The sequence below is a fragment of the Ambystoma mexicanum genome, chromosome 12 (genome assembly GCF_040938575.1).
Source record: "Ambystoma mexicanum isolate Mex_15411 chromosome 12, UKY_AmexF1_1, whole genome shotgun sequence".
In the NCBI taxonomy this organism is placed as follows: domain Eukaryota; kingdom Metazoa; phylum Chordata; class Amphibia; order Caudata; family Ambystomatidae; genus Ambystoma; species Ambystoma mexicanum.
In genome coordinates, this window is record NC_090936.1 from 148179042 (window position 1) to 148194486 (window position 15445).

The window sequence follows — 15445 nt, forward strand, 5'->3', positions numbered from 1 at the left end:
TCATGATCAACATCAAGAGTTGCTAGCAAACGCACAGGTAAAAGGAGCTGTGCTGAAAGCAATTACTGGGAATGATGAGAATGGTAGCTGTGATTCTTCATCAGGTAACAGCAATTAATGTAGGGCTAGAGACAGATTGCCCTCAGAAAGAGAATTGATAGAGAATACAACTTTCCCCGATGTATATGAACAGGCTCTGTCTGATAAGATTCTTTCCCTAACCGCAGATATGCCACCCATTATGGGTTGGGAAACTAAGCAACCACCCTCTGCCAGAATAAGTCTGAATAGATCAGCTATGCTGAAGGCTTTTCAAGCGATCCCAGCTTTACGCACTATCAGAAGCAACGATATTGAATGGGTTCGATTGTCCCATAATAACCCCACAAGGATGATTTGTGGTTATCACTCTCACATCATTGCACGATTAATTTGGGCACAAAGGGAGGACCTACAATTACTTGGGCTATTTCCATGTCTATTTAATTCTGAGGAATCTGCAGAAATTTACATTGCAACTATCCCGGAGCAACCAAAGACCTTAAGTGTGGATGGATCGATACCGCAGATCAGTGAAGAGGTATTGAAGCAATTTATGAATCTTGCCGCCTCAATATCGGGGATGATGGGGAAGGGGTCATCAACTTCTCCTAAACGGTCAATAGAGATGGGTAAAAAATAGGAGGATGAGTGTGGTTTGTCCCTGTTGTTATGGAACTCGTGTGGGAGCTCTAATCTAAGGGCGTGGAATAGTGCACTTGATTGTGATTCTCGTCCAGGGATCTGCTTGGTCCAAGAAACTATGATTATGGGTGAGGTAGTTCTGGAAGGGTTTGACTCTCATTATCAGCCGGCATCAAGGGGGCAACTAGGACGTCCAGCTGGGGGTCTGGCGATCCTGATTGATAAAAAGCTGAAAGTGATCTCCCACCTGCTTTGGGCTGATGAGGCTTTACTGGTTGTGGAAATGTCAAGCACGGAATCCCAATTTCAAGATTTTATTGTTATCAATTTGTATTGGAATCAGATGGTGACTTCCTTTGAAACCCTAACAGATCGCATAAATTCACTTTTTGAAGAGATCATTAGGACCAAAGCAAACTTGAACGTGATTATAGGGGGTGACTTTAATGCCACTTGTATAGATGATCATATGGCAGATACTCATTGTAAATCTGACTCTAGAAAGAAATCATATGCGAATGGTGTAAGGTGGGTGGAGTTTCTTATGCTTTGGGACATTCAGTTGATTCCGTTCAAGGCAGGACCTTATCATCATACATGGGCACGAGGTCTTTATACTTCAATGATTGACTATTTCTTTGTCTCCACAGGATGGTTACATCTAGTTGATCCAATTTTGATTGTTAATCTTTTTAAAGGGGATCATTTAGCCCTGAAAACTAATTTGAAGTTGGAAACATTATGTCTTGATGTGGAGCCCAACTTAAGGGCCATTGCCCATGATCGGGCTGGGTTATCAATCAAGTGGACCTCTAGAAGATGTCAATCTTTTAGTGCTGCAATTCTAGAGGACCCGTTGATTAAAGTGAGTGTTGAGAGTAAAGGTGTTATGTGTGTGTGGCAAGAAGTCCAGAATTCCATTAGAATAGCGGTGCATATATCTACCTTGAAGGCAGCGTCTGAGTGCAGGAATCCACCTAAACACCTATACCAATATAGTCAAAGAATTGTTGATCTAAGGAAAGAAAAACGTTATCGAATCAGAAAATTAGGTTTTTGCAAACAGTTTGATTGTGATTACGCGGAGACTAAGGCGGAGATTAACAAATGCTATAAATCCCAAATCAAACGGCTGAAATATGAGCTGTTCAATATTAAGAATCAGAATCTCATGGCTGTTTTAATTTCTAAAAACGCTAGGAATCTATGGGTGACTATGCACACCCTGTTTGGCACAGCCGAGCAGATTGAGGAATCAGCTATCTCCGCTGTTTCCTGGGTAAATCATATCAGAGTAAAATTTGCTATGCCTAGTCAATTTATATTAGAGGAGAGATTGTCATTTCATCCTATTTTCCAGGGTTGTCCATGGTCTAATGAGCAAATACACCTGGCCATCACAAAATCTAAGGGGTCGCGAGCTCCAGGACCAGATGGCTGTCATGATCTCTGCTTCCAAAAGGTCAGGGTTTTCCCAACTCCCTTGGAAGCAGATCCATAACCCAGGTTCCGAGTGCCAACCAGTCCCAATTGGGACCTTTTGGACCCAGTCCTGGCGCCAGTGGTACCAGGCTCATAAATATGCCCAGTCCCAGCGCTGGAAGCGCCGGGCTCATAATGCTTGGGTGGACTTACCTGCAGCAGACCATGCTGCTTACTTGCCTGCCAGTTGAGCCTCTGATCCTCTTCTGTTTGGAACTACTTTTCCTGTTGGGTGGGGCAGGAGCCACTCCCTAGATTCAGAACACTGGAACTCTTCTGGAAAGCAGGAACTCTTTTCTTACCTAGGCGTGGCTGTGGAAGGAGACACCTAAGCACTACAGGAGGCTATTTAAACCACACCCGATGGATGAATCTTGCTTTGCGTTATTCTGCATCCTCTGCAACAGAACGCTCATTGTGTCTTCTGCATCTGATCCTGGGCCTAAGGAAAAAGGCTTACCATCCTGAATCCAGTCTTCAGCAACACCTATAAAGACAAGAAAGAACAGGTTAGCATTACGGTCTTCAGTGACAGCTCTTCACTTACCTGGTCCATCGGCTGTCACCAACGCCTCGCGCTGCATTCCGGCATCTGAAATACAAAGGCTTACCTACTCTTCGTGCGCTCCGGAGGTCTTCACACTGCATTCCGGCATCTGAAAGACAAAAGCTTACCAACTCTTTGCACGCTCCGGAGGCCTTCGGCGCTGCATCCCGCATCTGAAAGACAAAACAAGGTGCGTTTAAAGACATTGGGGAACTTTAATACTCACGTGCCATTACTCCTTTCCACATCTAACCCAGTGGGTATTCCGGCACCCTGCAGCCGCTCCGAACTTGTACCTGCAAAATAAAAAGACAGTTCGAGCGCATCGTGAAGCAGGCAACAAGCGCTTACTTACATGCTTCCAGGCGCTTCTATTCATCACACGGGCTCCATCTTCAACTCACTTCAGCCCGTCATCCGCCATCGCCGGAACCCTGCAAAACAAGAAACATCATTACTAAAGACTTTAAAGACATTAGAATTACTCGAAACTTACCGTTCGTGCAGTAAACGACGGACAGCAGTCCTCTGAAGTCAAGAGGCCTGCTCCCCTTATCCAGTGAAGAAACTGGTTACAGCACCCTGCCCCTAGGCAGATGGAGAGCACGGCGTTCACTTACCTAAGGTGAGAGCGTTAACCTTTGGGGTTCTACAGAAGAAGAGAAAGGGAAGAAGAGAGAGACATTCAATAACCCAGTTCCTTAATCCCATATTTTCTATCTGCAGACATCTTACCCTTCAAGTCAGACATACAGTGCACAGAGGTCCAGCCCAAAGAGCCAGCCGTATGTTACACATCACCTTTGCAGATACGGTATACGCCCAGTCAAGACCGGCGCCTCTACGGGAATCAGGTGAGCGTTACAATGGCATTCCGCCATGTCTTATCAAGCTTAATCCGGAAATGTGGGTGGCATTATTAAAAATCAAATTTGACGCTATTTATTATCTTGGGCACATCCCCGCCTCCTGGTGCTCTGCGATCATTATCCCAATTTATAAAAAGGGGCCTATGACCGACCCTGGGAACTTCAGGCCGATTGCTCTTATGGATGCCTCGGCTAAGATCTTTACTAATCTCCTACTACAAGCCATTAACCAATATATTAATCAGTCTAACTTACTATCCAAATTCCAAACTGGCTTTCGACGATTCATGGGCTGCCAGCTCAACGCAACTATCATTGCCCATTTGTACCAGCAAACCAAAATGGACAAGGCGGGTTGTGTTTACATGGCGGCCTTAGATCTTACTGCTGTGTTTGATTCAGTAATCAGAGAGCTACTTTGGAATAAATTGATTAAATTTGGTTTCTCATCACAGTTAGTTTCAATCATAGCGGCTCTGCACCACCATACAACATATCGCATTCGACTCACCAAGGCTGGTGTGCTCACCGAACCCATTCGGACTGAGATAGGACTGAAACAGGGCTGCAATCTTGCAGCAGTCCTGTTTAACCTCTACTTATTGGATTTAGACGATCAATGGCAAGAGGCAGTGATTTTTCCTGCAAAATTGGGTATTATTGCATTGAATTGGTTAAGTTTTGCGGATGATTTACTGTTTTTCGATAGGACCCCCTATGGATTACAGACTAAATTGAACCTTTTTCATACCTTTGCATGTAAACATAATTTAACGATTGATACGGAGAAATCCTTTATTATTACATTCAATGAAGGATGTCAAAAAATCAAAAATTTTACATGGTCGATTGATTGCTCGGCGATTCCGAGGGCCCCATCCATGCGTTATTTGGGTTATCATCTGGCATGCAGTAATTCCTGTGAGAACTGGAAGTTAGTTTTAACCAAAAAAGCCCAATCGTTGACTGCACAGCTTAAATTGGTGTACAATCGCCTTGGGAAATTTTCAATGATACCAATGCTTACCTTTTACCTACAAAAGATTGTTATATGCTTTGGATCCTTGTTTTTACAAGTTGGATGATATTGTGGATACTATCCAGGGGAAAATTTTAAAAAAGGTTCTGGGTCTTGCAATGTCCATACCAAATGCTATTGTTTGCCATGAGTTGGGAATTCTACCACTATCAGTTAAATGGCATTGGCGAATGCTGACCAACTATGGGAAAATGCTGGCTCCTCCTAAGAATTCATTGTATGAAGAGCTTGCAATAATGACTGAGAAGGGGCATCCTCGGTCGATCTTGATAATTAAGAATAGGATGGAACAATTCCTTTCAGATGCTATGATTTCACATGAGGAGTTGGTATTGGGGTTACCATCATGTAAGACTAAATACTGCAGATACCACTGGTGTCTATTGACTGAAAAGATTCAGGGGTACCAAACTTACACTGAATACGCGAAATTTATAAGACAATGGGGATCTCGCCCAAGGTATCAGATCGCGTTTCCATGCAATATTGTAAGAAGGATCTACTTAAGATTTCGCCTGAATCAGATGCTTACTAATGAAAAGATTATGTTCTGGCAAAAGTACAAAAATAATGCATTGAGAGGATTATGTAGATTCTGCCAATTACCGGATATAGTTGAATCATTGAAGCACCTTACTGTATATTGCAGGTGCTTCGAACTGGAGCGAAAACGATGCTTTACCACCCACCTCTATACTGAGACGAGCATGAGTAGGGAATCGCTTTGGCAACGATGTATGTGGGGAAGAAGTATAACACTTATTATCTGTTTAACAAACTTCCTTGTTATCATTGAACGGGAATTAGCCGGGAAAAATGATCAGTTGGTGTAATGTATGTATTGTCTGGTACTGTCACTACTTTGGATTTCTGATACTGTGGTAATATCCGGCTGCTTTATAATCCTGCTGAAATGTTAAATGTATGTATGATATTTTCAATTTTAGGTTAGATTTAACAGGATTGCAAAGGATTTGTAGATATTTTAAATTGCAACTCATATTAGAATGTGATTTTTGTAAAGGTTAAACAAACCATAAACAAATAAAAAAAAAAATAAAAAAAAAAAATAAGTGCTGTTCCGCTTCAGTCTTTTATTGACCAATTAAATTGTAGGAGCCCGTCAGGATGTTGAGAGAAATGTACATACTTGTCAGATATGTAAATGTAATTTGTATATTCTAACACTTAATCATCTATTTATATTTTGCCCAGTTCTTATGTTGCAAAGAAGTCTTTCCGCTCCATATTTTCGATGCTTTATGCATCAGAAGAGCACGTTATAGGCTTGATTCATGGAACTGTTTCATAATGGTGCAATCCCATAGGAAAACGTTCCATGAATCAGGCCCTAAAGGTTTTTGGTTTAGGTTGATGTTAGGGGAACCGGTCTCCCTGACAAACATTGGTACAATATCTTACTTGTTTTTTTAGTATTGCCAAAGTAATTTTATAATGTTGTATGTTTTCTTTTCATATTTATTTGTATTTTTATATAAATATGAATTGTGAAAGTTTTCTTGTAAACCATAACAAATAAATACTTTATAGGTCAAATCCATTTTATGGACAGGTGCGATCAAAGCATGCTTTTAAAAGCTGCAGAACGGAAAGCAAATTCAAAAGAAAACACTCATACATTTAACATAACAAAGCATGCCTTTACCATTGAAAACATTAGAAACAAGAATTATACTGTGCAAAAAGACTTACAACACGGACAAGCAATGCAAAAAGCAAACAAAACATGTCAAGAAGTCACATACAAGTGCGTCTAAAAAACAGCAGCCAATGAGCGAGATTGTGAAGCTGGGGGAGGGGCATGTAGCTAAAGGGTTGTATTTATCCATCAATGCCATATTTCCTGTGTACTCTTCATATTATTAAACTTGGCACCACGGCTTGTGACGCTTTAGTGCTAGCTAGGGGCCAAAACAGAACTATAATGTTAAAGTAAAACATATGGAGTCCATACAGGGATGCTAATGTATAAAATGTTTGCATTGAACTTCAGGGCCAATACTAGGATAATGCAACAGTTTTCTCAAACGACTAATTCGATTCCTTCTTAGAGAATTACTTATTAGATCATTCAGGTTAAGTCAAATCCAGGTCAATGGCAGTTGACGCTCTGAGCTCTGAATTTACAGATATGTCTCCAGTTCAGACGTACATGTAAAAGATAATTATTTGGCTTCCAGGTCAAGTGAACACAACATTGCATTCAAACCACTTATTATGGACACACATATTCAGCCCCTAAAGTACATTTTAAAGGCAAGATATTAATTGACAATCTATGATCTAACATCGGGGAAACCACCAAGAGAACAAGTAGAGCAATCAGGCTGGCACAAGCAACATCATGAATACACAGAGCCTAATCCAGCATCTGGCGAGTGGTGGCTTAATTGCTGAAACCATGGCAGAAGCATTCCTGACACTCAGAGTTAATAATGGCATGTCATAATTAGAAACTCCTTGGATATTAACATATATTCAAATTGACAGAAAAAGCTCTCAGTGCAAAATAAGGAACAAGTTACTTACCTGTAACTGTTGTTCTCGTTCTCCAGCATTGGTCTGGCTTGGATTCACATGCTCATGAATATTCCCTGTCGTCAGGCTGGGAATCCTCGGTAAAGAAATAATCTGTATCAGTTTCGTTTCTGATCTGTCTTTCTTAGTAGTAACCAATTACTGGTCTCTGGGTCATACTGTCCCCAGCCAATGACTGCCCCCTCCCTAAGAACCGCCCCTGGCAGCCATCCTCAGATTTGGTAGCACGTAAAGTGGCAGTATGACCAAGTGAAGAGCCGCAGAGGGGAAGGAGGGAGGGTTCGCATGTGAACCCATGCCAGACCCATGCTGGAGAACAACAGTTACAGGTAAGTAACTTGTTCCTTCTCTAGCATGGGGTCTGGCATGGATTCACATGCTCATGAATATAAGAATACATAGCAGTACACACATGCACAACCACGGGAGGTGGCAAGGCTCAACATTAAGCATTACATAAACCTCAACATTAAGCATCTCTTACCTCCTCACCAGGCTCACCTTAAGCGACCAGGTTGCACAGCACTGCCTGGCAGACTCTGGACTCCTCCCTGGAATCCCGGTCGACGCAGTAGAATCTCGTGAAGGTGTGCGTCGACCTCCACTTAACAGCCCTGCAGATGTCCAGCAGGGGCACACCAGACAAGAACGCCGTGGTAGCAACGATCGCTCTGGTCAAATGGGCTCTCGGACGGCCGGGCAACGGTCGGTTTGCCGACCGATGACAGTGCATGATGCAGCCGGAGAGCCATCTGGAAATGGAAGCCTTCGAGAGAGCCTTCATTGGTTCACAGGTCCAAAGTTCACAAACAGATGTGATGTCTTTTGAAAACTCTTTGTTCGGTCCACGTAGAACTTCAGCGCTCTAGCTATATCCAGCGAGTGCAAAGTCCTCTCGGCCGGCAACGAAGGCGACGGGAAAAAGACGGGTAACACCAAAGGCTCGTTGAGATGGAAGTCCGACGGCACCTTGGGCATGAAGGAGGGGTGCGTCCTCAGCACTACCCTCGTCTCGTGGAAAGTCAAGTATGAAGGTTTGCAGGATAGGGTCTGAATCTCTCCCACACGTCGTGCAGAGGTGATGGCCACAAGGAACGCCGTCTTCCACAACAGGAACTTCAACGGAGCCGAATGCAAGGGCTCAAATGGCGGGCCCATGAGCCTGGTCAGCACCACGTTGAGCTCCCACGCCGGGGCTGGAGCCTTCACAGGCGAGAACAATCGAAACAGCCCTTTCATAAACTCATTCACCAGGCGATGAGACCACAGGGACGACTGTCCTGCAGTTCTGGTGTATCAGGAAATCACTGCCAGATGTATACTGATGGAAGCATGAGCAGGTCCTGCTTTGGCAAGCTACAGTAAGTTTGGTAGCACTTGAGGGGCTGTAATCCGTAGAGGGTTCATCTTCTGTGCACGCCACCAGACAGAGAACCTCTTCCACTTGTGTCCGTAGCTCTTGAGAGTTGAGGACGCCCTGGCCTTTCCAAGAACCTTTCTGCAGTCAGCCGGGATATCGTACCCTCCAAACTCTAGTTCTGCAGGAGCCAGGCCTGCAGGTTCAGCGACTCCGGGTCGTGATGGAGAATGGCACCTCCTTCTCTGGAGAGAAGATTTGCGTCCATCGACAGTTTGACTGGTGGGGACGCTGACAAGTCCAGAAGGTCCGGGAACCATATCTGTCTCGGCCACCTTGGTGCGACGAGGATCATCCTGCACCGGGACCTCTTGAGTTGATTGATGAGCCTGAGCAGCAACGGCAACAGAGGGAACGCATACAGGAACAGGCCGTCCTAGGGTAACGAGAAAGCATCGGCCATGCTCCTCAGCTGGGGGACCCTGCTGGCGAACCTCTGGCACTTGGAGTTTGTCGCCGTCGCGAACAGGTCGATTTGGGGTTTGTCCCATCGCCGGAAGAGTTGATCCACTTGATCCTGGCGTAGTTCCCACTCCTGGCACGAGCGCAGCTCCCTGCCGAGTGAGTCGGCGATGGTGTTTTTTTATCCCTGCTAGTTGAAAACGTACCAGAAACATCCCCTGGGCAACGGCCCAATGCCACAGATCCTGGGCTTCCTTGGACAGGGCTGGGGATCTGGTTCCTCCCTGCTTCCGGATGTAGAACATTGTGGTGTTGTCGTTGAAGATCCTCACCACCTTGCCATTGAGGGACAGGAGGAATTACTTGAGGGCCCAGAACACTGCTTGGAGCTCCAGTATCTTGATGTGGAGCGCCCTCTCCTCCGGGAGCCACAGGCATCTCGCGAGAAGATCTCCGGTGTGCGCTCCCCACCCCTCCAGGGAGGCATCCGTCATCACCGTAACCTGGTATGCTGGGGTCTGAAAGTCCGTGCTCGCCGTGAGATGCGTGCGGGTGCCCCACCATCGAATTGCTTGGCGGAATATTTCGTTGAGCGAGATCTTGTCCTCGAAGCTGCCCGTCGCTTGCATCCAAAGAGCGTCGAGGAACTTCTGCAGAGGGTGCATCCGAAGCCTGCACAGGCGCACCAGATAGATGCAAGAGGACATCATCCCGAGAAGGGACTTGATGGACCTCACTCTGGCCACATCCGTGGCCAGCAGACGCTCTACCTTGCCCAGGATGGCCTGCGTTCTTTCCTCCGACGGCGAGGCCAATCGCGCTACTGTATCGAGCTTGGCTCCTAGAAACAGCGCAACCTGAGATGGAACCAGGTGGGATTTGGGGAAGTTGATGGAGAATACCAGGTCTGTGAGCAGCCGAACGGTCTTTGCTGTGTGTGTTCAACTGTGAGTTCCCTTGTTGTCCCTGCTCGGATGAGCCAGTCGTCCAGGTAGGGGTAGACATGGATCCCCTGCAGGCGCAGCCGCGCTGCCACTGGTGCTAGGCACTTGGTGAACACCCGGGGCGCCGACTTCAATCCGAACGGGAGGGCCTTGAACTGGTAGTGCCGCCCTTGGACTACGAACCTGAGAAACATTCGGTGTCCTTTTAGGATGGGGATGTAAAAGTACGCATCCTCCAAATCCAATGACGATAGGCACGTGCTGGAGGGTGACCATCCGGAACTTCTGTGCCTTGATGTATTTGTTTAGCCGACGCAAGTCCAGGATGGGACGGCAACCTCCTGTCTTCTTCCTGACGAGGAAGTATCTTGAGTATACTCCGGAGCCTCTTTGGGACGAGCTCGATGGCTCCTTCGTGGTTTTCCTTCCTAGCCACGGGAGGAATTCGGGGGCACTTCTTTAGAAATTCCAGAGTGTGCCCGTGGGCCAGGGCATCCAGCACCCATCGGTCGGTGGAGATGGACTCCCACACGCTGACGAACTTCGCCAGCCGGCCTCCCACCCGGGTGCTTCGGTGGGGGCTCGACGCAATGGCCGGTTCAGTCTTGCTTGGAGGCAGCCTTGCCTCCTTAGCCTCCCTGGCAACGACGGCGAGATCCACCTGACTTGCCTCGTCACCTGTAGGCTTCTTGCGACGAGGAGCGGGCCGCCTGACGGTAGGTCGAGGAGCTGCTGCCGAATCCTTTGGAGGCACCTTGCTTGCCTCCGGAGTTCCGAAAAGGCGGCCGCCGTTGCTGCAGAACTCCCAAGGCCCGAGCCGTCTCTGTGTCGGTCTTGATGGCCTGCAGCGACTCATCCACTGTCTTTCCAAACAGGTTGTTCCTGTCGAAGGGCATGTCCAAAACCTTGGCTTGCACGTCCTGGCGGAAATCCGTCGCCTTGAGCCACCCCCGCCGTCGGAGGCAAACGCAGTTGCCCAACTGGCGGAAACCGGTGTCGGCAATGTCCGTGGCCACAGTTATGGTGTGGTCTGATGCCACCTCACCCTCCTGTAGGATCGCGAGGGCCTCTGCCCTCTTGTCATCCGGGAGGAAGTACAACAGGGGGGCGATCTTGTACCACAATTCCCTGTTGTAGCGGGCCACAATCGCTAGGGCGTTGGCCACCTTAATCGTCATCGCCGCCGACGAGATGACTCATCGTCCCATGGCGTCCAGCTTCTTTCCCTCGCCATCCGGTGGGGAAGTTGAAGATGAAGCCGATGCCCCCCTGCTTTCTTCTTGGCCGCAGCTGAGACAACCGAATCCGGGGTCGGCTGTGCCCTAAAGCACAACGGGGCGTCGTGGGGTCCCGGTACTTCTTCTCGTACTGGTCCCTTTTGGCTGGTATCGTGGACGGGTTCTTGAGGAGTGCAAGTCCCTTGTCCCAGATGCCATCCAGCAACGGGCCCACGAGGACCATCTTCCTCTTGGCCTCGCACCGTTGGTAGAGCAAGCCTTCCTTCTTCTCTTCGGAGCAGAGCTGGAAAAGCTTGGATGCCCTGGCAATCATGGCGTGGAAGGAGCCAATCTCGCCGGCCGGGGACGCCCGAGGAATCGGAGATGGGAGGTCAGTCCCATCGTCACCGCCGTCGTCATCCGTCACCATCGTGGCAGTGTCTGTTCCTGTGTCGTCCCTCGGGACCGGGGAAGGCGACAAAGGCTGAGAAGGCCATGAGGGCTGAAGGGGCACTGGATGAATTCTCCTCCTCTTGTTTGGAGGGCTTCCCGACGTACCCGGTTCAGCTGGGTCATCCGTTAGGGTTAGGGGCAGTCTCGTCCTTATCTCCCTGAATAAGGCTTGGATTGCCATCAAAATGGCCGCTGAGTTGTCCTGCGGCTCTGGCTGCGACGGTTGCTCCTCATCCACAGGAACCTCGTCGTTGCCACCCTTGCTCTCGTCGTCCCCCTCGTCGGGATTCCTCCCGTGGGACCCGGCATCTTGCAAATTCTCAGTCAGTTCCTCCTCAGAGGTTGTACCCGTGTCCGTAACGGCCACCGCCCCCCCTCTTTTTCCACCGGGGTCTTCACGGCGGGTCTTCTCGATGGGCTTAAAAGAGGATTCCCTCCGTGGAGGCAGGGAAACTATGGGCCCCGAGGTCGCCTCCACTGGGACAGCCTCCACGGGCTTCGCCAGAGCCGCAGCGACTCCCTCAATAGAGGCCTTAGCCGGGTGAATCAAGGCCTTCACCACGTTGGGCGCGCTTGAGACCTTCACCTTAGGAGGAGGGTCACCGCCTCGCTCCCCCTCGGCAGTTCCTTCGAGATCGACCGGGGCCTCTCCAGAAGCTTAGCCGGGTTCTCGGATTTTCTCTTCCCCGAGCCAGAGCGTTAGCTCGTGGTTGATGGCGACGGTGAATGTGCGCCCTGCCTGGCAGCCGAGGAGCCCAACCGTTGGGCGCTCCCGGGGCCCGCGGTGCTTTGCCTTCTGTTGGGCCCCCGTCGCCGGGGCGCCCTCACAGGACTTAGAAGACCGCTCGGACTTCTTCTTCTCAACTGCTGGGCTCTTGCCTTCCAGCCACTTGGAGAGACGGGTCCGACAATCCCTCATAGTCCGATCCGACATGTTCATGCAAAACGCACAGTCCTTCTCCATGTGGGTTTTTGTCCTTTTGGAGGCAGTAAAGGCATTTCGAATGCTCGTCCTCCTTGAACACATTTTGTAGGTTGCATCCAGGGCAGATCCTGAACAGTTTGCCGCGAGTCGAGCTTCCCCTCTCCTGGGCCATGTTCTTCTCGACCGCGAGGTAGGCCTCGGAAACCTCTGGAACCCTCCAAGAAGCGTAACTCGATGAAAACTTCACCCTTGAGGGGCGTAGATAAATCCGAAACGGATCCCCGTTGATCGGAAGTAGAAACGGTGGAGCTTGAGGCTCGATTAAACCGAAAAATGAGATAAATCTCTTAGAAAAAGCGCAAAACGCAGTAAAAGCTCGAGAGCTATAGCAGGAGGACTCCCAACACTTGAACGTGCGGTAAAAATCTGAGGATGGCTGCCAGGGGCGGGGCTTAAGGCGAGGGCAGTCATTGGCTGGGGATGGTATGAACCAGAGACCAGTGATTGGTTACTACTAAGAAAGACAGATCAGAAACGAAACTGATACTGATTTTTTCATTACCAAGGATTCCCAGCCCGACGACGGGGAATATTCATGAGCATTTGAATCAATGCCAGACCCCATGCTGGAGAAATACTAATAATCTGAAAATGAGGGCAGAAAATTAGAAAGATGCTAACAATGATTGAAATGAATTGCGGGTTTAGCACATGGGTTCTTACCATTTACGATCTTAGTGAAATGCTGCATGCCCGGTCACTGCCTTCATTTTCAGTGGAATGCAATTCTTTCCCCTCCATTTTTCCTATCATCTAGAATTTCATTCCTTCTCCCACAAATCCGCTACCTCCACTTACCAACCATCACTGTGCACATTTTGATCCACTTCTCGGCTTAAACAGAGTTGTCCCTAAACTGAGTTCCCCACTAAATCACATCTGCCAAACCTGTAGCACTTGAAACACTTGTGTATAGGTGCGTTATAAATGCCATATATCATATCACAGAGTGTTGCTTGCAGACCCTTCGAGCTTACTCCACCTATCTGAAGCCAGTTTAACTTCCAATAAAATTGATATGCACACAGTCTCCATCACACACTTTCAAATACACGCATGCACACCTTCGAAAGATGCCCATTGTTCATACTTTTCTATTTTCAGAAATGTACAGTTTACAAGTCAATCCAACCACGCTTTTGACATCAGTACCTACTACCACTAGTATCACTCTCACCCCTTTCTATCCAACCACAGTTCTAAATCTCAATTTTAATGTATGTGCAGTTCTTGGATAGAACACACCCGGCGGTATTTCTCTAGCTCCAAACCACACCTTCATATGTACCCTGTTAAAAAATCTGTTTCATCTGAAATGTACCCTTGCACATTAGGACCTCACACATAATCATACCTAAACTGTTCATTTCCTATACACACACACATATATCTCATTTTGGGCCATCTAAGGTCATTTTCAGGGGCACAGTGCCAAGCCAGGAAAACGTATTAACTCACTCCCCATTGGACAAGAACCACTGCTTCCACATTAAAAAAGCCACATAGCGCAAAGGATTGTGGTGCTGCGAGGGCTGAAAATACCATATGCAAAGATTCAATATAAACGAGATGTTAGGAAAGGTGCATGTCAACACTTACAAGAAAAGATCTGGAAAAGCACACTTCCAAATGCTATTCTGGGAATCCCCATTTCCTGAAGCAATGTTTCCAAGAAACTGAAGGCCACAGCGAACAGCTGAAAGAAACAAGAAATAATATGAATGCGTACACATGAATTGAATTGAGTGCAAATCTGCCTCAACACACAGGAAAGTCCATTTAAGTGATTTTAGCTATTATGAAAACACCTCACAAAGTGATAGTCTTCATTCCTACAGCAGTAGCCCACAAGCATTTGGAAGAATATTTAGCACTATTCGTACTCGTCAAGCTCCTTTAATAGTTTTGGATAATTTCCCCCTTTCGTCATCACCACCATCCCATAAAGTTCCTTTAATAAATAATCCCTGGAAAATAATGTATAGGAAGGAAAACATCAACACTCAAGGGTAACCAAGTTGTGGCTGGATTGACCACATTGCTGAAAATGTTCCTTACAGATCGTCATAGATCGTAAAATAGAACGCTGATGTGTTATTAAAGATTTTCTTTGCAACTGGCAACCCAAGTTCAATACATTCTGCATCACAAATGAGTAGTGTCTAAAGCGGGCTGCCAGCTAGTCGCAACTGCCAGAGACGCATCCAAGGTTATATTTAAAAACGTAAGACAACATGAATCTGCAAAAACCTATTCCCAATCAATTGTATAATCAACACAGCTTTTGACAAATGTTAAAAAAAAACAAAATCCAAAAAAAGCAGGTTACATCAGCACAGTATGTTGACGACGCCAAACTACAAATCTCCTCCAGGGTCTGTTGCACCCAGCAGGTCTGATCTGCTGGGCGCAACGGTCCCAGTAGGCAGACTTGTCACGGAAGCACCAGCACCGTTAGCAATGGGGCAGGTGCTTATGTCGCCCCACTCCTATGGAGTCCTATGGGGACAACATTTTCCGACGCCTGACTTCCGGATCCGCCGGGACTTGTAATCGATGCCCATTTTCAGCACAGATCTACTCACTTAGTATGGAATGAGTTAACTCAATGTCAACAGGCCATCCACTGGAAGGACCATGAATGGCCGGCCAGATGTTCTAACACCCCACAGAGCCACCTTACACGAGCTCAGAAATCCCCAAGGTCTCAAAATTAGGCATCATTCACACACATCTATGTGGCAAAGCATACTACTTCTGCCTTTTCCCAAAAGGTGTCTCACATTCACAGCAATATTATTAGATGGTTGGGACCCTTCATGAAAACTAGGACACTTTGAAGGAGAA

The 15445-nt window shown here is 47.4% G+C and overlaps 1 protein-coding gene across 2 annotated transcripts in view; it reads right to left on the minus strand.

Moving 5' to 3' along the window:
• The window catches only part of ATXN10 (ataxin 10), a 1945293-nt gene that overhangs the window by 1237464 nt on the left and 692384 nt on the right, over nt 1–15445 (minus strand). For both annotated transcript variants that reach the window (XM_069628187.1, XM_069628188.1), the window contains one exon: nt 14198–14294. In XM_069628187.1, coding sequence (XP_069484288.1) covers nt 14198–14294 — 97 coding nt within the window. The remainder of the gene's footprint in view (nt 1–14197; nt 14295–15445) is intronic.